Source organism: Marmota monax, unplaced genomic scaffold, assembly GCF_021218885.2.
Source record: "Marmota monax isolate L192 unplaced genomic scaffold, Marmota_monax_Labrador192_F-V1.1 WCK01_AAM20220418_F8-fsc00120, whole genome shotgun sequence".
Taxonomy (NCBI): Eukaryota; Metazoa; Chordata; class Mammalia; order Rodentia; family Sciuridae; genus Marmota; species Marmota monax.
The window spans coordinates 5078107-5100470 of NW_026694424.1; the positions used below are offsets into that span (position 1 = coordinate 5078107).

Sequence of the window (22364 nt, forward strand, 5' to 3'; positions counted from 1 at the left end):
AATTTTGTAAGAAGAAATTTTTCTAAGAAGCTACCCCCAAAGGTAACATTTTGGCTTTCCTTATTATCTATGTCCAGGTTTGATGAATTGAACGGACACTATCTTCCCTCAAAGTGTAAAATTTTTTGATGGAGAAAGGAAGGGAGGGAGGGAGGGAGGAAGGAAGGAAGAAAGACAAAAACAGAATTGCCAAATCTTATCTTTAATTACCTAAATTACCTAAACTGTAGCACTTTTTCACCAAACTTTAACTGAATGGCATCTTCCTCTGTCTTCATATTGTTTTAATACACTATGTTATAAGGCTTAAAAGTAGTTTATTCTCACTATTCTCACAGAGAAGGCTAGAAGTTCAATCTCAAATTCCTTGTCCCTGAAGAGGAAATTTCTAGAACCCTAACTATTCATAGAAGCAAGCATATATCCTTAGAACAACATAATTTTAATTTAGTTTCACTAACCATAAAAATATGATAAAAGTGCTATTCAAAATTCAATGTTTGTTTCTTAGGATGAGATTCAACAGTGGCCCTTCTGTTCTACAGGCTTCTGGAAAGAGTCACAGCAGCAGCTCAGGGTGTCAAAGGCACCAATCTCCAAGGAACCTGAGGTTCCAGGCCAGGCTAAAGGTCAGCTCCAGCCTTCCAGCTCAACTTGGAAGAAATCCTGTTTTAGAAGAGCTGGTATGCCCAGATGATGGCAGGCTGGCCTCATGCTTAGTATGAACGGAGCCTGCAAACTGGCAGTGTCCATTTAGGAGATCAGTCTCCTTATAGAAGCTTTCCTGGAGTCTCTGCAGCTCCCGGGAAGCAGAGCACAGGAGTAGTGTCAACAGTGCTGAGCTAGTCAAGAAACAGGTTCAAGTTTCACTGGTTTGTTTGCTTGTTTTCATTTTTGTTTGTTTAAAACATAAAAAGAAGATCCTTAGACATTCTAACACAGTAAAACTCCCTATAGGTGAAGGTCAACTTCTACAGGGTCACTCTGAAGGCCCCATATCCTCTCTGCAAAGGTTCTGGTACTCACATGACAAGACACCTCCCATTTGTTAAAACGCTTTGACATGACAGGATCCACCTGTTCTGATGACAGCTTACCATACAGTTCATAGCAAAGTGATTGTGCTGCGTCTGAAGCTCCATTGCATGAGGGTGGCTGGTCCCAATCTCTGTGTAACTGTTTAGAAACAGGCCTTTGTTGTGTGTAATCCAGTCAAACATCTACCAGAAGAAAAAGACAACCTGGAATCACTGCAGAACAAGAAGTGTCTGAGGGGGCCACACCAACAAGAGTGACTTCTTTCCTCAACAACTTCTCAGGTGTCAGACTAGAAGAGTCTTTATTTCTAAGAACAAGTCAGTACTTCTGAACTTGCAGGATCTATAAGAAAACTTTAATCTAATAATGAGGAATTACAAAGCGAATAAAACGTACTCCAGCCCTCTAGGAATTACCATTAGAAAACTCCTATCTTCTGACTTGTAGGCCAGGACCCCTACCACTGTGAACCATTTGCCTCACTACTTTTCAACTAAGGACCTATAGATGGAACTAGGCACCTACAGGTCTCTGAGTGAGGTTGGTTCTGTCCAGATTACTGACAGCAATACCGATGACTAAAAGATAACATTCTTTATTATTTTTTTATATTTATTTTTTAGTTGGGCACTGTATCTTTATTTTATTTATTTATTTTTATGTGTTGCTGAGGATTGAACCCAGGGCTTCGCACGTACTAAGCAAGTACTCTACCACTGAGCCACAACCCCAGCCCAGATAACATTCTTTAATAAAAGAGTAAATAGAGATGGGGGCAAGAGCAAACAATAAGATATACTGAGAAGTTAAGACTTGGTGAAATGTTAACAATGATTATGGTTTAAGTCACAGGTTACTTGGATAAGGATATCAATTAGGATTCTCAGGAGGGAATTCTTAGGATTCTTAGGAGTTCCTTACCTGCTTTAATTATATTTTTAATTATATTGATACATCCTAGGTAATAATTTCCACTTATCGAGTATTTTTTTGTGTTTTTATTTTTAGTGTTTTTGCAAACACTAAAAGTAGCATAGTTCAGTAGTAGAGCACTTGCCTAGCATGTGCTAGGCCCTGGGCTCAATCCCCAACACAACAATAATGAAAGATTTGCAAAGAAAACATTTGAGGAAACAGAAATAACTATCAATTAGCTTTGTTACAGTGTCTTGAACCAGAATCCCAGAGATAGTAACCAGTTTTACCAGTATTTGGAAGAAAAATTTGTTCTAGTATCTTTGACAAGGCACTCCTTAAGACCAAAGTACACTAACAGGTTAAAAGTGTACCGAATAATACTGGATTTTCACCTTTAAAAAGATCCTTTTGTATCAAAGATTTCTAATACAATTTTTTGCTTCATAGAATATTTTCCTGTCCATGTGGGGGAAAAAGAATTCAATGAACTCAGATGAATCATGATAAATTCACCCATGTTCATGGCTTATAACACACTCCTGTTTGCAAGGGTCCCACTTTCACATTGCTAAGACTGCATGAGTCAATAATTGATAAGAATTCACTTTGACTAGCTGGTTTTTCTGGTGTACAATAATAAAACATGAGACTAATAAGTGATTATTACCTGTATTACCTAGAAACTTACTTTTAAGGCATTACTCACCTTTCATTTTAAAAACACATTCAAACATAGATCTGACTGGGGTTCTCTCACTGGCTTTGTACGAGAGGAAAAGCAGCTATTAGCAAAATGCACACATAGTTACAGGTTTTGATAACACAATCCAACACAATTAACACTCTTTTAACTCAAAATTCCCTTCTTGTTTATCTTACAGGAATTCTAAACCAAACCATCAGTAATTTTAACTCAAACGTTAATTTTTTTCTAAAACAGCACTGAACTGCACAATGAGTAAAATGAGAAGACAGACTGAAGAGCAGTCTCTGATAAACCTTGCTGGTGTATAACAAACACGGGAAATGTAGTCCTACCATTCCCCACCTTCTCCCCTCTGTGCACCTGACCACCTGAGCCTTGGCTGCCTAGACCCAGGAGCTTCCCTCCATGTCTGGTTTTGGCATGTAACGCCCCTTCTTTACCTTTTCAGCATCTTGTTCAAACAGCCTCAGCTGAAAGCATTGGTCCAGCTTCAACTTCCTCACATGCCACATCTGATGCAGATGCTGCCGGGTCGAGTGCAGCCTATCTAGCATGGTGGACACCTTGGGCAAGAGGTTCTGTAGGTCCGCATTACCTGACCCTGAGTTCTTTTTGGGAAAACTATCGCTGCTCTGAATTCTCTGAAGCAGCTTCTGTCCCTCCAAATCCAAGTCCTCAATGGGGGCTTTAATCACCTTCTTCTTCAGCTGAGAATGTTCCTCTATCATATTCCGAGCCCCTTCTAGGTCCTGAGGCAACTCCTTCTTAGCAAGGATGTCCTGAAGTTCCTCTAGCCGGGACAGCATGTGGGTTGCATTGCTAATGTAGTCTTCAAAAGCAACTCTGATTTCAATCCATTCTTCATGGTTGTATTCCAGGCAGCCATCGAACTCAGGAGTTAGCTGAGAAGGGTCAACTACTTTGGTAAGGCCTTCTAAAGAGACCATATTTGTCTTAAGGAAAAAAAAAAAATCACATATAAGAAGATGAACCAATTCTATATGGTTTTAATGTAATGTAATTTGCAGTGCTTAGTCACAGATTTTCAGTGTTAATCTATTCACAGAAAACATGACATACCTGGTTCTGGCTCCATAAAAACAAATGCGGATGCAAGATGCATTATTAGTACAATGAATGAAAAATCTGCTATAGTAACAGATATTAGCTGGAATACCTAGGATTACAGAATCACGTTTTTCATAAGACCTACAGCAATTAGATTCCTTTCCAAGAATAGGGAGATTAACCTACTCAGGCACATTAAGCCAGAAACAGGTTAAATTATAAGCACGCAGCAGACATTTCAAAAGTATCACTTTCATAGATGTATTATTCTACCCATTCTTTCCTCTCCATTTGTCATCTCCTTCCCAGTAGAAAACTTTAGGGGGTCCCTGCTATTTGCCTTCACACCAATGTCTTCCTTGTGGGCTTCAAAAACCCTTTTGGAATATTTATTTGTGGGCTGCTTATTAAATAATAAGTGTTAGTCCAACCAGACCACCCTCATCAGTTCTTTTTGTCCCTCCCTTACTTCCCATTAAGTAACAGATGATATGATATGAATAACTTTCTCTGAATTTGGAAACTATCCCAGGTTTAGCAAGAAAGTTGACGGAGGCTCTTCACAGAGCTAAAGTCAAAGGGAACATTCACTATAATAATCTGCTGTGATTCTGAGCAGCCCAAATGCCATATATAATCTTACATTCCATTGAAGCAAGGAATCTTAACCTCGCCCGATCAGAATGGGAAGCAGACTGATAATCAGTATTAGGCCTCAAGTACAACATGAAGTAGGGATGATTAAATGCAAAGGCCAAGGCAAAGGGAAAAAAGCATGGCCTAGGACCAAATGATAAGCAGGAAAGGACTGGTTTAATCATACCTCTGTCACCTCCAGATTCACAGAAACCTAGAACTCCATGTTGGCTCTTACAAGAAAGCAAGAGGCAGAAGGGCCAGAAAGTGGGACTCGGTTTCTGACCTAGCACTTTTGCTGCAGATGCAATCCTATTATTGCTGGACTTCAGTAACCTCCATGGAGACAACCATTCAGAGAGAGAGGCTGTGACCATGGAGAGATAACTCTGTTCAGCAGGAAAACTGGGAGAGGTACTAGAGAGAGTTCTAAATTAGACTATAAAATATTTGTGTGGATTATATTGCCAAGCCATTATTTTTACTTAGAACATTTATAATTAAATACAACACACTTTAAATTCTACATTGAAAAAATTTAAAAAAAGGAAAGAAAGAAAAGAACTAAGACCCAATAAATTGTCTTCCAAAATCACTAAGTGTACAAAGATAAAAGCTTACTTTATCTTTCACCTAAACTTGTTCAGTATAGTGTCAAATTTAAATTAAAAACAAGTACAGATTCCAAATAGCAAAATCAGTACTATGAAAAACAGATTCAAAAATCCAAGTAATACACATGAGAAAACACTTTGAAAAGTATAGCATATAGCCTAAATAACACATGGATGCATATGAAACCTAATGTTTGGGCAGGGATGTCAGAAGAAGGAAGCTATTCAACCAAAAATTATTATAATTATTAGAAAATATACCAATTTATTACAGAATAGAGCATGAACCAAATTTTAAGCTGTTCAGAATAATCATCTCATTAAACCTTGTCAGAACTGTGGTATCCTAAGGAAAGCTGGTTAACAGTGGAAAGGAAAACAAGTTAGCAGGCTGAGGTTTGCTTTCAATAACTACAAGACAGCAATCCTCTATGCCTAACTGAATTCAGGACTCTGAACAGTTTTTAGGGGAATACCTCTTTTTCATAAATGAGAGACCTATTATGTGCAGTAAGCGACAACCATTCTCTCCAACATCTATGACAGGAGGAACTCAGTCTCCTCCATACTAATCCTTCAGGAAATTTAAAGCGGGTTGTTTCTCCCCATCATTCATTCCCTCACCTCCAGGGATGAAACCGTGATGATGAATCTGCAGTCCTAAAAAGTCCCTGTGCTGCATGGCTGAGCTCAATTCAGGAAAAGGCTTCTCCTTCCAAGGGAAACCCCATGCCCTCAGCAGCCTGGCAACCCACCCCAGAGAACTGGGATGATGAAAGCAACCTTGTTACTTTATATAGTAACTAAAATTCTACCTTCGGTATATACAAAAGGCATGCAGTTCCTGTTCAATACTGGTTTTAAAGATCTGTTATCAGCTTAGAATGTGAGAATAAGTCAGCTTTTGATGAACCACATGATTGGTTTAGTGAGTTTGGCTACACAAGGGAAGTTACCTCAAATTCAAATTTAGAACTGCCAAAATTCGTCCTCTGTTTCTGCCAGAAGTTGTCTGGCTTGATTATCAGGGCGACGTGGATGCAGCAGGGGAAGGATTCCTGCAGGATCTTCAGTAGGGGCTTAATGGAGTCCCACTTGGACCCACGCATGTCCACAATCACTGTGAAGCCTCGCTTGCAGACTTCCTCACTGTGGAGAAAAAAAATCACAGGCTTAAGGCATAGGCTACAGCTCCTGCCACAAGGCCTACTCCACCTCATGGAGTACCAGATGCCACTTCCTTCATTCTGCCTGGTGCTTGGGAAGCGGCTGCACACTGATCTCAAGAACCAGAGTGCACAGCCATCTCACATGGCAGCTCAGCTTCAACTGGATCCAGGAGAGAACAGAACCAAACCACATGTGCATCGAGCAGCGGTGACGGTTCCAAACAGGGAAAACCTTTAGAATTTAAATTTTGGTTTTGTAGCCTGATTTCTCCTCAGGAGGAAAATAACAACCATCATGCTCATTTTCCTGGCCTTTGATGCATTAATTGATCATATACTTGTCTAGTAACTACTACTGGTAAAGGTCTCCGGAAAGAACAAAAGAGGTACAAACCCACGATGGCATGCAGAGACTAGGTCCAGGACAGAACTTACCCACGGCTCTGAAAACGGCACTCACCAGTGTGTCTAGCAGTGCTGAGGGCTTCTCAATGCCCCATTTTGTTCCCATTCCCCTATCCCTGGCCCTTACACTATCTCAGAGGTTCTCCAAGCATGGTCTACCCATCTCTGGGGTTCCTCTCACTCTTCTGGCAGGCCCTGTAGGGCACATCTAATTCTGTAGTAGTGCTGAGGCTTTATTTGCCTTTTACATCTGGTTGCACTGATGCAACCAGTGCATTGATGGTACAAAAGTAATGGTGGTAACAATTCTGACCCCTGGTACAAACCAATGCCATGCTAGGAGTCATCATATTCTTACTCTTCAGGTTCTTGGCAGTTAAACAAACAAAAATGCTAATTTCAGTCAGATGCAGTGCACATGCTTCTAATCCCAGCATTCAGGAGGCTGAGGCAGGAGGATCACCTGAGCCCAGAAGTTTGAAACCGGCCTGTGCAGTACAGAAAGACCCAGTCTAAAAAACAAAACAACAAACAAGTTTCTAATTTTAGTAAATCTCAACCCCTAAGTATATTCCCATATAATGCACAGCTGCAATAAAGGGTCCAGGTGTCCTGAAACAGTCAAAAAGTACCTGGTCTCATTATAACTTCCAGGATACATATGGAAGCTCTGATGCTGGCTTCCAAATGGCCCCATAGCTAAGGAGCCACCATAATCCTCACTATTACAGGTGGACTCTAACCATCTGCTCCAACTATTGATACCAGTGCCAACACTAACAAGGTAATGACTGCAAGGTCTTGGGAATATACCTAAGACCTGATGAGCACTCAATGAGATAGAGGTTTTCACCTAATGCAAATGTACTATGATGATGGGAAGACATTTGACATTTTTCTGCCTCATATAATTACCCTAAAAAAACTATTCTCAACTGAAAACTGAAAAACTGAAATGCTTTCACTAAGTAATGTTTAAAAGCTAACAACAGAAAAGCAAAAACTAAAACCGATTTCCTGCTTTCTTGCACAATCTTGTTCCCCTATCTTCCTACCTGCCCCCCTCATTTCTTATGTTTATTCAAACCATCAGAGTAACTGGCTTTCAGAGATTCACAAATGCAAAGAACTTATGACATACACATCAGTATAAGAGAGGTGTCACGTAAGCATTCCAGAAATGTCTATATGTACTCCAGGAGTAGAACCCAGCCACAGAGAATACAGTGTGTAAAGCCATGAAGAGAAAACAGATGATCCAGCAGCCTAGCTTATCCCCCGAATGGTGAGGATGTGGAGAAGTGGTGTGATTAACCTGTTTAACGCCCCCAGTGAAGATGCACCTGACAAGATCTGGCACTGGCTCAAGGGCTCCTCCTGAGATCACTATCACTTCTTCAAACAGCAGGTCCCAGCACAATCCCAGTAACATCATAGATAGGAATGTCATTTGTTTTTTAGCCTTCTTCAAAAACCTAGAGGAAACAGTCTTCTAAAGTTCCCTGAGTCACAGAAACTAAGTACTCTGGGTCTGTGTGGGCTCTAATAGGGTTTGCAATTCTGCAAGGTTCCCATCACAGAGACTCCAGGGCTCTGAGGCACTGAGGCAAGTGCTGCCCGAGCACAGGAGGAGGGTGCCTGCTGTCCGGCTGAGGCATTCAACTTCAGGTTCACATATGCAGCTACTATACACCAAAGAAGAGGAAACTGGAAAACCGTAGCAATGTGTTTGTTTTACTAGCTGCTGTTTGGCAGACTGCATTTCAAGTATCAGTCTTTACCACACCAAAATAAATTCCCTTGCAGCCTCTCTCCCAGCGTGCCTTACACAATATGCACACAAACTACAAAGCCCCTGCACTTGAAAGGGCTTGAGACGAATCCTGAGTAGCTCTAGACCTAACAGGAACAAGCCTGAGAACAATAAAACCAAAGGGTACACCAAGCATGCCCAGTCCAGTTTACAGGAGAATTAGCTAGTCTCCTTCCTCCAGCATCAAATGGCCATCACCCAGTGACTTCCCAAGTAGTGGAAACAGCACCCGACTGGGCTGGGAGGCACAGCCTTTCCATGCATTTGCTCTAGTATGGTCAAAAGTATGGTCTAGTATTGCCATCATGAGGAGAGCAGTGGCTGGTGAACATCCTCAAATCCAGCTGCTCTAGATAAGCAGTAGCCAACAGGAGGACTCTAAGCTCTACCTAAAGACAGACATTGTTTTTTAGAAAGCATGATTAACCAGTCTTCTAACAGTTTTACTTAAGAGTCCCACTTTATTTGTAAGATAAAGAAAAGCCAGATAAAACTAAGGTCCCCTCGTAAGCCAGATCTCTAAAAGTAAGAAATTTTACTTTCTTCAGTTCCAAGATGAGTAAAGTACCTTACATGTGAGTGTACTCAAACCAATCAATCAAAAATCATCACATTATTTCATTAAGGACAAGAGGGTCACAGTGGTTTATCCATATAATTATCATAAAACATTCAAACAACAAGTGCAATAATCATGTTACTTTCATCATTGTGCAGGAATCCCAATGATACCAGCAAGAACTGCTGCTGCTACTAGCTCCTCTTACACAGGTGATAAAAAAGTCCTCGGTCGGGGCTGAGGATGTGGCTCAAGGGGTAGCGCGCTCGCCTGACATGCGCGGGGCACTGGGTTTGATCCTCAGCACCACATTAAAAAATAAAATAAAATAAAGATGTTGTGTCCACTGAAAAACTAAAAAATAAATATTAAAAAATTCTATCTTAAAAAAAAAAAAAGTCCTCACTCATCAACCCTGTGGATCCACTCTGTTATCCAACTGTTATTTCAAAGGGGAGTGGAGAGGTGACCCAAGTAAAAGCACTCAAACAACTCAGAGCTACTCGGGTCACACTGACGTTCGACTGTGGGACACAGACACTGGAGAAGGTGTGCAGAAGAAATCAACCCAACCTGCTTCTAGAAAGCATGGCTAAAGGAAGGAAGAGAGCACCCAGAAGAGGAGATCACGGTACCACTACTGAAGCAATTCCTACACTGGGGCACTGGGCTGGTGTGCATGAAGAACCCTGCTCAACACACAGGGAACCCCAAGGTATATTGTACAGTATCTGTTACAGTTTCAATATTAGGTGTCCCTTAAAAGCTCATGTGTGAGACAATGCAAGAAGGTTTAGAGGTGAAATTATTGAGTTATAAGAGCCTTAACCCAATCAGTGAATCAATCCCTTGATAGAGATTAATGGAATGGTAACTGTAGGTAGGGTATGGCTGGAGGAGGTGGGTCTCTGGGGGTGTGCCTTTGGGATATATATTTTTTGAGCTGGGCTTAGTTCTCTGCTTCCTGGCTTCTGCCCAACTCTTCCACCAATGTTTTGCCTCACATCAATCCCCAAGGAATGGAGCCTGCTGTCTATGAACTTAGATCTGTGAAACTGTGAGCCCCAAATAAACTTTTCCTCCTCTAAATTTGTTCTTCTTGGCTCTTTTAGTCACAGCAGTAAAAAAGTTGACTAAAACAGTTATCACTTTTCACATGTGAAAACCAATCAAGGTAAATCAATGGTTCCAGGTCAGTCAGTCTGATTCTCAAGTCCTCCTCATTAGGGAGCCCTGCACTATCTCAGAGGAATTTACAAATGAAATGACTTCTTATTACACTATTCTATTTATGTGCATGCTCACAATTTTCCATAAAGATGATTAACCAGTCTTCTAACAGTTTTACTTATTTGTAAAATAAAGAAAAGCCAGATAAAACTAAGGTCCCTTAAGTAAAACTGTTAGAAGACTGGTTAATCATCTTTATGATCATCCATGAAGACGTTTTTTCTTTAAAGTTGGTCATCTAAATGATCCAAAATGTACTTGACTCAATTATTTGAGATCAAGGAAATAGAAAATATTTTTTTATAATTACTATCAACATAGATTTCAAAACTAGACAGCAAATTGTCAAAGGTATATATAGCATTCCGATTATGTAAATATTTTTAAAATCATCTAGATGGATGATTTAAAAATTCAACATTCACTCATTCATTCATCTATTTTGGTGCTAGGGTGGAACCCAAGGCCTTGTGCATGCTAAGCACATGTTCCACCACTGAGCTACACCCCCAGCCCCAACTTTAATTTTTGATTAACCCACTGGATAGTATCACTTTTGTTGGCAAGAGAAGTTGTCTGTTGTTTTTTTTTTCAAGATCATCCTATTTTGCTATTTCTTTTTCTATCAACAACACTGAATCTGGCACGCAAGAACTGAGTAGTAGTAGCTATAACTATATTATTATTTATAAATGACAGTGAGTAGTAAATAACTAAGAAACCCTTGCCCCAACCTATGATTTCCACTGTTAAGCAGTCCAAAGAAGTACCAGAATACGAGGAAAGAGAAACTGCTTTCCATACATGTAAGGAGGCTCTATTTATTTAGTCACTGGTGACATACAGTGGTAGTTTTCCCATGAAGGACACTTAATAGAAATGTATAAGAGTAACCCTTAACAGGTTAAATCATCAAGACTTCCAAAAGCCACTGCAAAGATCTGATACCAAAGGGCCCAGTTGTCTTCCCTGGTTGGTGTCTTTAAACAGGTTATAAGCATCACAAACCACCAACTATAGTTGATCAGTTACATTTACCTCAACTTTTAAAAACCCATTACATTGTTATTGACTACTTCACATTATTCTTTTGCTTAACACATCCCTTAAAGTTACTATCTACACCAGTTCCTCCTCTGCCAAGTCTTGTTTCACATGTTCAAATTGAGTCTCTCAAGAAGTGCCTGCTCACTCCACTGAAGACATCATCTGTGCTCTCAAGCAGCTTGCATGTTTCGTGAATAAACAAATATAAGGAGTTCCCCTTTCTTTACAGGGAAGCATGCCTCCAACTGTCACACCCAATCTCTTGGTCCAGGCATGGCTATGTTTTTTGATTCTTTTTCCCAAGAAATACCTGGAAAAACTAAATGAAGGTTTTAATGAGGGGGAAATCTCTATTCTTAGAGCAGAAGTGAAGATTCTAATCTCCTCAAGTTTAGACACAGAATAATTCCTACAATGCAATGCTCCTCACTTCAGGGCTCTCCAGAAAATATAGCATTACTTGTCCTTGGCATTCTTCAGCATCCACATGAAAAATTTCCCTATCACTAATGGAGTCTCACAGATGTAATGGGGTTCCCAAGCTGATGTAGAATATATTAGCTGATGAGGATTTTTATGCCCCCACAAACTTCATGCTACAAAGCAAGAGAATATTTGTAAAGAACAGAAGATCAGCATGAGAACAGAAATGCACAATCAAAAACATCACTAGATTTCTAACCATGCAGTTCACCGAGTCTTGGTGCTGGATGTATTACTGTTGACTATTGGATTTCTAACACAGGTGGTTGGGATCTTAAAGTCCCAGGTAAATGAGATTCCCAAATCCACTATCAACACACAATGTTCTTCAACACAAAATGCCTAACTTCTTGTCCTTGCCCCCAGAATATTTTACACAAGATGAAAATTGTTAATGAGGAGAAAGATCATTTAAGGTCATGGCTACCACCTGGCTGTTTCCTAAAAGCATAGTGCCACATCTCTTGGAACTATGGAAAGAGTGACAGGCCACAAGCCTCACAGAACTTACCTAGGAATGCAGGCTAGATATGAAATGAGTCTCCTGAGATCCTCCTGCCGTATTCTGTCATGATTGCTGCGGGCTGGAAATGTTAAAATGGGACCTCCACGCTTATCTCTACCACCTAAAAAACAAACATTGGGAACACATTTAGACTACGGAGGATGAGACGGGACTCTCTATGAGCCATTTCAAGTCCAATATTGTCATCTATTCACTCAGTCCAAATGATACCTAAGTCAACCACAGAGTGTGGAAGAATCATGCACCGCCCAAGAGTCCTCATGTCATCTGAGCTGTGTAAGGATGCTGTATCTCCTCTGAGGACTCAGAAGAACAAGTCTTAGTTTGAAGGCCAAATAGAAGATTCAGCCTTGTCTTTTCCTTCAGTGTGTTGGAAGAATGCCTTCTTTTAAGTTAATATGTGAGGAGAAAACGTTCTTGTGTGTGTGTGCTCCAGTCACCTCCGAAACGCCTCTCTCGCCTCTCCACTCCTTCCTCACCACCCCTTCCTTCCCTATACCCTCTCCTGCATTTTGAACCTTCTCTTTTTCTGCATCGCTTAAACTCGGTTCTTAAAAGTCTTAAAAGGAAAAAGAAAAGAATGCCATTCAAGGTTTATCCCAATGATGACCTTTTAAATGTGGTATCTGCTGCATCTGACCACCAACAGGCAAGCTTTGCCAATCTCTTACATAAAGTCACATGTACAAAAAGAGAAAGATGGGCATGAAAACACTTTAGAGCAGAACTAGATTAGCTCAAGGACTTGAGAAAAATTACACCATATACCAGGAGTACAAATCTCAGTGCATTTGACCTTGACAGGCAGGCAGGCAGATTTCTCATTGATAGGAACACAATCCGAACAAAGTACCACTGGGTATTTTTGGTGAAACTGTCACATTTAGTCTATTACTTCCCTCAAGGTTGTAGGTAAAGTAGAAAAGGAAAATAAATTCTTCTATAAGAGGTCCTTCATTCAGTTTTATGACTCTGATCATCTCTCTTCAGAAAATCTCAAACTTCAAGTTTCAATACAAAACTCTTAATTATTCTGTGTACCAAAAACAATTAGCAGGGATAAAATTAAAATCCAAGCAAGAAAACAACAACAAAAAACCTTCCTTTTAGTATGATCAAAATAATATACAATGCTGGGTGCAGTGGGGCATGCCTATAATCCTAGCAATTTAGGAGGCCGAGAGAGAAGGATTGCAAGTTCAAGGTCAGCCTCAGCAACTTAAGAGAGATCCTAAGATTCTGTCTGAAAACAACAACAAAACAAACAAACAAAAAATATACACACATAGCAGAAGATGCTGGTATTTTGAAAATATGTTTTACCAATATGTTCTTTCCTATTTTCTAGAATGCATACATACATTCTAAACAGTATAAAACTTAATTCTGACTGCGAATACTTAAAATGATTCTCATGTACTGTCTAGTCATGTAACCTAAAGGAAGTCTTAAAATATCTGTAACTCAGTTATTCAGACATTCAATGGGAGCAACACCAAATCACAGATATCAATAAATCCTGTCCATCATGAATGGTTTACATAAAAAAGGGATAATCAGACTCTCCCAATCAATTCCCCACAGAACCAAACACCACCAAGTATTTCACCTTCCTTCCCTGCAAAATTTAAGCCAAATCTCATCAAGCCTTAAGACCTAACTCCTAGTTTACAGGAAACTCAGGGGCAAGAGAAACATGGTGAATGAGCACACAGAGGCACAACCAACAAAATCTAGAATGATGCAAAATCTACAGTAAAACACTCAACTTCCTAACCTAACAAAGGAGGGGATAAGGCAAAAACAGCAAGAAGGATGAAGAACCTATAGATGAGAAGAGACTTATACATCTTAACCAACTGCAACATAGACTTGTTAGAAAACATGGAGAGAGACAAGCAAGGAAATTTGAATACTGATTGGCTTTTTTAGATTAAAGAATTATAATTCAATTTTAGATCAGTGAGCTTTTAAAGACTTACCTTTATACACACACACACACACACACACACACACACACACAAAATATTTATAAGCAAAATTACATGTTTGGAATTTATGTCAAACTTATCCAGAGCATGGTGTTCACACACACACGCCATACATGTGATGCTTTTTACTGTATATGCACACCTATGATAAAATTTAACTTATAAATTAGTTACTAACAATAACTCAATAAAAGAATTTAATAATAACTCAATAAAAAAGAACAGTTACAACAATAGGCTATAATAAAGGATTTGCCCACGTGGTCTAATCTCTCTGGAAAGAGTAAAGACAAATACTGGTATTTCAACCACAGCTGACTAAGGTGGGGTGGGGGGGTGCAGATGAAACCATGGGAAGTGAAACCACAGATGGGGACACGGGAGACCGTTGTGCGTATAAACCACATTCAATATAAAGTGCAGAACACTTCTTTTACTGACTCTCTGACTTATTCCACTTGTGCTACTATAACAGAAACCATACCACAAACCAAATAACTTATAAGGAACAGAAATGTATTTTCTCCTGGTTCTGGAGACTGGGAAGTCTAAGATCCGGGCGATGGCAGGTTGGGTTACCTGATAAAGACCACATCTTGCCTAGAGGAGGGTTGGGGAGGGATGCTGCATCCTCACGCAATGTGCACTTGCCCAACCTGGGCTGATGATTGAAGCCAGGCTACACACACACAAAGCAAGTGCTCTGCCACTGAGCTACGTCTGCAGCCCAGGCAGCCTTTCCTAAGACTATCATGCTACTAACTATTAAACTTTGGAGGGAACATATTCAAACCACAGAGTCAGATGTGCCATTTAACTTCATTTAATTCATCCTAAATGAAGGACATAATGTGTTGCTATCTTACTTCAGTGCGACGACATAAGACTAAGGATCCAAAATATTCCAAGTTCCAGGAATTCTAAGTGGTTTTTGAGAGATTCTGCCCTAACAAGTATGTCTTAGAATCACTTATCTTTTAGCCTGCTTTTACTAAAGCCCTTGCTATTCTACTTATATTTAATTACTAAAGACCATTTGCATGGACAGTTTTTACAAACATTCCCTAACATATTAAAAAATTAGGTTAGAGTAGAAAGTAGATTAGTAGTTGCCAGGGATGTGGCAGGGGAATGAGTGTGGGGTCCTTTGGAAGGTGATGAAAATGTTCTGGAATTAGGTGACAATGACTGCACAGCCTTGTGAATGAATACACTAAAATTTACTCAAACAAGTATTTTAAATCATACACTTTTAGAAGGTGGAGTTAAAGGTAGGCAAATTATACCTTAATGAAAAAGAAAAATGGGATCAGGTAAAAATTACTTTTGAAGATTCACTCATTCTTTAGAATTTTTCAAAAACATAATATTCCAATATAAGTAATCAACTTATTTTAAATTTTGTGATTTTCCCTCCTCTTCCTTTCCAAAGACAATCAGCTAAAGACAATCAGCAATGAATTCAGGTAATACAGCTGGATCATTCTGCTCATAATGCAGAAAACACTACAAAAGTGTGGCGGTACCTACTGACTTTGCTTTGCTCCACAGCTGGTGCAAGTCCTGCCATCTCTCATGTTTTAAAACTGTTCTGTACTAATTTGTGGTAATTGCAAAATGTCTCTCCCAAAAAAATATATGCAACTCTAATGCTGCAGAACTTAAAAGTTCCATTATAGATTTATGACAAACTCAGGAGTACTGCTGGTTTTGATTATTTGATTAGTTAAAAGATAGTTTTAGTTTTGACAATAAGAAATGGAACCTGATAATAAATTCATTATTTACTGCCTAATAAGAGAATGAACACAAACAAAGCCTACCAATCTTAACTGCCCTGCTATCTACATCTGTCCATATCTGCATGCTTAAGGAAAGAAGATAGAACAACATGGGTCTCAAAACTGAGGAGCAGGCAGAGCAGCAGGGACTCTCATCCCAGACGCTGACTCTAGTAACTAAACCGACAAACTTGTGGAATTGGTTTTCCTTCTGCCTTCCTCACTGGTGCCTCTAAGATTTGTAAGTATAGTCTTTTAGTTACACTAACTTAAAAATCTGTTAACTACATGTTGAAGTCATAAAGCCAGCATATGTTTTTATGCATGTGTCAGTAAATGACTACAAAAGAGCAAATGAAGGCTGGGGATATAATTCAGTTGGTAGAGTGCTTACCTCAAATGCACAAGGCCCTGGGTTCAATCCCCAGCAACACACACACACACACACACACACACACACACACACACACACAGAGCAAATGTATGCTACTTTTAAAACTCAATGTATTATAAACCAGGAGTTCATTTATTTATTTTATCATGTACTTCCAATAATTCAGTACCTTCTTCTTCATGAACTTCTTGTGTTCTTCTATTAACATTCCAAATGCATCATGAATTAGATTCACTTCTGCAAAATCATCAAACAGTCTTTACCAGGGGCCAAGAAATACTGCTGGACATGAAGCAAATGAGATTGGCAAAAACACCATAGGAAGCTTCATGCTAAATATATACCAGAACCACACACATTTCCAAAGGACACCCAAAACAAATAAAAACAGCCTCCAGTGTTATAAATTAAAAGCTGAAATGTGTTCAAGAAGATACATTGGATCAGAACTCTACCTGTTCGAGAAAGATAAAAATGAATCAAGGAAAGGTTTCCAGGAAGACCGCCTAGGAACACATGACAATGTACAGCTTTACTCCCTGATATAACAGAGCAGAAAAATCTTGCAAACCTTTGTTCTGTAACAAGAGAACCAGTGCCTAAAAAGTGTATACCTAAGGGCTGTTCTGTACATGTCACAGGTAAGCCCAAGGAGAGCATCAAAAAGGGGCTAAAACCTGACCTCTGTGTGCAGAGGGAAGGGTGGTTAGGTGCTCTACAGTCCCATGCCTGTCCAGTCTGTTTCCACATTCTGAAAAGACAGGGAAATGGAGGACTCAGCTGGTAGACTTTATGGTTCATGATGAGGGTTCTAGTAATTCCACGTACAGAGAGTCCCAAAGGAGGAGATCTCAGGAATAAGTAGTTTTCCTTATCTCCCAGAAGAGGAGGTAACAAAGAGCTACAGAAAACAAGATAACAGAGGCAAGACTCTGGGACACATCCACACACAGCCACAGTCCTACCACTTCGCTGAAATGATCAACTTTTAAAACTCAGTGGGTTTTCTTATTACATGGGGCAAAGCATTTGTTGAATGACAGACATATTTTGATCAACAGTGCTCCCTGACTTATGATATACCTGCTAGCTAAAGAAAATGTCTTGGGCATTAGTTTCTCAGGAAAATTCAAAAGAATAAAGAAGTTAAAAATCAACTAAAATACCAATTTGTTTATATGCTATGGCAGGTGCACTAGTTTAGAATGTCAAAATCTGATAATATGCCAGCTTAGTCAAATAAAGCAGATTAGAAAGTTAGACTTTACCTGAAAGATAAGCAACTTTTTCTTTCAGAATTGGCAAAACATCCATAGCTTTCATTTCATCATTTTTTCGAAATCCTGAAATACACAAAGAGAAAATAAAGTTACTAATAGTATCACTTAATACACATTGCATTCAATACCACCACTGTAGTTTTCTTCACACCCATTACGTTAACTTCAGAACCATCATCATATGAGAATATTTAAATTTTATGACAAGCAGGCTATGTATGATTATACCATTTTCTTCTATTTTAATGTGAAGTAATGATCTGTACACACACCCAAAGGTTAGTGTCCCAAAGGACTCTTGGCCATTTCTAGCAATAAAAATTTTGCCTCCAAAAGACAAGATTTGAAATCAGTCTAGATTATAACCACATCTTCATTTTAATCTTGTAGATTAGATATTAACAAAGAAAACATCAGCAATGCTTTGTAAAACCTGCTATCTATGGCATGTTAAACTCTCTAGGGGGAGCTCAATGTCTCCTCCTCTCAGACTTTCAGAATCTGGTTAAAAATAAGCTCTGGCCTGGCAAGAGAAAGGGGGTTATTAAATAGTCAAGGACCAGCCACCACTGCCTCTTGGCTCTCTCCTTCCAGGCTTTCTGGAGGAATGTCAATGGCTAATGTGGTAAGGTGGACTGGTACTGCTTCAGCTTCTAAGATGATCAAGGTCCCTCTTTTCACTAAAAACCAAGTCTTCCTCTACCCCTCAATATCTAAGGAGGGTATATGGAATTTTGTATAAAAGAAGCATGCAGCAGACCAAGATGAAATCATCAAAACAAAAGGAATTCTTGCAGCCCAAAAATGTCTAGCCCAGCTCACCAGAGCAAATGCCTACTTTGAAATTTAGGGTAAAAATGTAGGATATTGCGCTGGAGGTCTCTAATAGATGTAAACTTGACTCCGGGATGCTCATCAAACTAGTCGCTTTTATTGTTACTAGTAGAAAAATCCCTAGAAAAAAGACTGCTTCTCCATACCCATTTTTGTTTGTTTTTGCCAAACAGTACAAGCAAAGCATCCAAAATGTTAGGATAGTAACACAAACATTATAAGACATATACTTGGAATTAGAAAGCAATAAAAGTACTAAACTTAAGTGAATGGATGTTCCACTTCCAATGTGCTAACTGGACTAGTGCTTACAAATAATGATCCTCTCAAGGCAGTAGAGGACAAAAAGCAGGGAGATGCACTTGGAAAAGGAACACCATTGAGTATACTTGTTTATATTAGGGCTATTAGCTGTCGTGTGCTGTTCAAACAAGAACCAGGATGTACTCATATCTACACAAGCAACTGAAACAGAGGAGAAACCTTGGAAAAGGGAAAGAGGGATCCCAAATTCAAAGTATCAACTTGGCCCAAACCTCAAGCTTTCCACTGAGCCTCACATGCACGGGGTAAGCTCCAAGTGGCCCTGCTAAGGATTTGAACAGATATTTGAGTTGCTATCTAATGCAAAAGAGAGTTTGCAGTTTGGATTCAGCCAAATTAGTTGCCTGGTAAAGCAAGCAAACAAATAACAAAATCAACAGAATCCAGTCTCTACCACACATCATTCATAGGTGCAAAGAATACATAAATTAGTATTTTGTCTTCTGATTTTTAAGGAAATCTCCTTCTCACAGAATATTTACTTCTGTACACCATTTATAGAATTTAATGATGACATTGTCTATCACCACAGGCTTTGCTGTGAGCACATCTTGTTAAGGACCCTGAGATTCTGAGGGGCTGAATGGCACTACCAAGCCAGTAGTGAACAGGCTCAACACAGACCTCATGCTTCCAGATCACCAGGCCATTTTCCTTTCCAACGCACTAGTTTGTGCTGGCAATACACTAAGTTTCTAAAACAGTATATATTTATATAAGACAAATACTTGAACCCTCTTTCTGAAATTTCACCTTCAGTTTCCTTCAAAACTTTTAAATGCATGCAAACTAGTTTGAACAATTCACTGTTGGTCTTTGTAATTCATGCAAAGTTATCTACAAAGACTGATTGTGCCTAGATTCATTAATAGACACAAATGACAATGGGAAAACACAAAAGGGTGTAGTTCCAATGACATCCCTCAAAGAGGTTTATAATAACTATAAAAGAAGGCAGATTATGAAAAGTTTCATAAGCAGCACAAAGTGCTAGGGAACCTATGCAGTGAGGTAGTACATCATATAATAGATAAACTAGGAAGAATTAATCTATGGCTGTATATCCCAACCTACAGGTATGCAACAAGAGGATTCCCCTTCTACTACTCAGATAAGAGAACGAAAACACAATTCCCACAAGCTCATCACCACATGTGTCCTGGTCAGGACAAAGAACAACCCTTGGACAAATGCCACCACCAACTGCTGTCCTGGCCTCTATGCTACAGAAACAGAGCCCCACTTGTCAGTCACACAATCCCTCTCAAGAAGAATGTCCTCATCCAGGGGCTGATATACCAATTAAAGGACTAAATGACTTGAGTCATCATTCCAAAGCACTCTTGACAATTACTGCTGACTTTCTGAATCACATCTATTTATTTGCCAATGATGGAATGGGTGATAGAAGTCAGAGCTGCTATATTCCAGGCCACCCACAGGAAGAAGATTATATTGATTTTGAAAACAAGACACAAAAACCAAAACAATAAAAATCTCAACTTCCTATGCCCATTATGAGCCACAGACTCACTCCCATGTGATCTTTAGTTTCTTAGAGCTATAGTTACTTCAGCCTATCAATCCCTTGATTTCCCCTTCAAATTAAATAAGACTTGCAGTATCCCTAGGAGAGAAAAGGCATGTGAGCCAAAAGCAAATCCATGTGAAGGATACTGCACCTTTACTGTGATACACAAACATGCCCAAACACAGACTATAGTATGCGTTCAAGACAGTCTTCTGTGATATTTTTGTAAGAGGTGTCACAGAAAGTAAGATGTGAATTTTATTAAAACTGTCAATAAAGCTTCTAGAACAGAGAAGAAAATAAAGGAAAGAAATATAAAACTAGCCACACAAAGAAATTAAGTCTGTAGCTACTATGGTGGTCACCTAAAATTATTTTAACCTCATGCCCATTTTTGGAGAACACCTTCAATAAGAAAATGACAGAGGAAGCATGTATAAATACTAAAACTATTAAATACATCATGTAGCTTTCAATAAAAAGTAGGAAGAACCCAACCATGGAAGTTCCTCAGATCAAATAGGCAGGTTCTGTTCCATGCCCTGGAGAGCTATTTATGAAAAGTATGTTGCTATAAAAAAGTTTTCAAACATTAAAAATAAGTGGTTTCTTTGCTATTCTAGTGGTTCTAGATTACATGGCAGAAAAGACTCAGCTCCTCAGGCTTTCTTGACTTCTTGTATTAAAGAAATAGTGACAATTCACAATAGCCATTTTACAGAATTAACCCAGATACCCTCAATAGATGAATGAATCAGGAAAACTGTTTATATATATATATATATATATATATATATATATAAACAGTTTTCCTGATTCATTCATATATATACACACACACACACACACACACACACAATGGAGTTTTATTCAGCCATACAGAATAATGGCATTTGCCAGTAAATGGATGAAAAGTGAAATAAGCCAGATTCAGAAAAATCAAGAGTACCTGAATGTTTTCTATGTAGAAGCTAGAGCAAACTTAGTGAATAAAGGTGGTGAGGGAGAGGAATGGATATCATAAATATATAGGGAAGTCAATGGAGGAGAAAGAAAAGAAAAACAAACAAGAGAAGAAATATGGAATGAATTTAACAAAATCATATTAAATGCATATGTAAATGTACCAAAGCGAATTTCATCTTCATGTATATGTAGAAAGTACCAATCATAAATAAATAAATAAATAGGCAAGCAAGCTAAAGGAAGATCAGTAAAGGAGGGAGGATAGGGGAGGGAAGTGAGGAGAAAGGGGGAAGGGGATTGAAATCAAATTCCTTACATGAATGATTTTGTCAAAATGAACACAACTACTTTGTATAATTATAATGCTCTAATGAAAAAAAATTTATCTATCTGTGGTTTCTAAACTTACTAAATAGCAGCAAACATTTGTCGCACTTAATGACTGTTACCTGGAAGCACACATGTACTTCCCAAGGCCCCACAGGTTAAGGAACAGCAAATACCATTTTTGGAGAGATGTTTCTGAGATCTCAAACCTTATTTCTATGCCAGAGACCAGGAGTGAGCAACATTTTTACTTCTAGGTGCTACCAAGGGGGTTTGCTGATACCACTAATAGATGGAAAGGGATGCCACAAAGAAAAATTTGGTAAAATTAGAAGAGGAGGAAAAGAAAGAGCAGAAGAAAAGCAGCAACTTAAAAGCATTAGGATAATTAACCTGGAGGTAAAAGGTCAAAATCAGGGGGCATTTAGTTGAACCTATTCTTTGAGGATGATTTAAAAGTTACAAAGAGCCCAAAGTAAAGTGTGCAGAAAATCAGACTGGATTTTTTTTAACAATTCTTGTTATAATTTAAAGTACATCTCACTGTCTGAAATAAAGAAGCCAATGTGGATTTTAATGAAATGCTAGCTCCAGGGGATAGTGAGCCCAGCACAGGATGGAGTCTATACAGGTTTCTGTGTAGGCACAGAGATGTTTCCCAAGGGAATCCAAAAGAGGCGGGCAACAACTGTTTTTTTGAAGTAGGCCTATAAAGAATATGTTC

General features: G+C 39.0%; 1 protein-coding gene across 2 annotated transcripts in view; it reads right to left on the minus strand.

Moving 5' to 3' along the window:
* The window catches only part of Trio (trio Rho guanine nucleotide exchange factor), a 339986-nt gene that overhangs the window by 196440 nt on the left and 121182 nt on the right, over window positions 1-22364 (minus strand). For both annotated transcript variants that reach the window (XM_058570740.1, XM_058570741.1), the window contains exons 2-6: window positions 17647-17721; window positions 12198-12312; window positions 5937-6129; window positions 3103-3615; window positions 1098-1220 (exon numbers count right to left, since the gene is read on the minus strand). In XM_058570740.1, coding sequence (XP_058426723.1) covers window positions 1098-1220; window positions 3103-3615; window positions 5937-6129; window positions 12198-12312; window positions 17647-17721 — 1019 coding nt within the window. The remainder of the gene's footprint in view (window positions 1-1097; window positions 1221-3102; window positions 3616-5936; window positions 6130-12197; window positions 12313-17646; window positions 17722-22364) is intronic.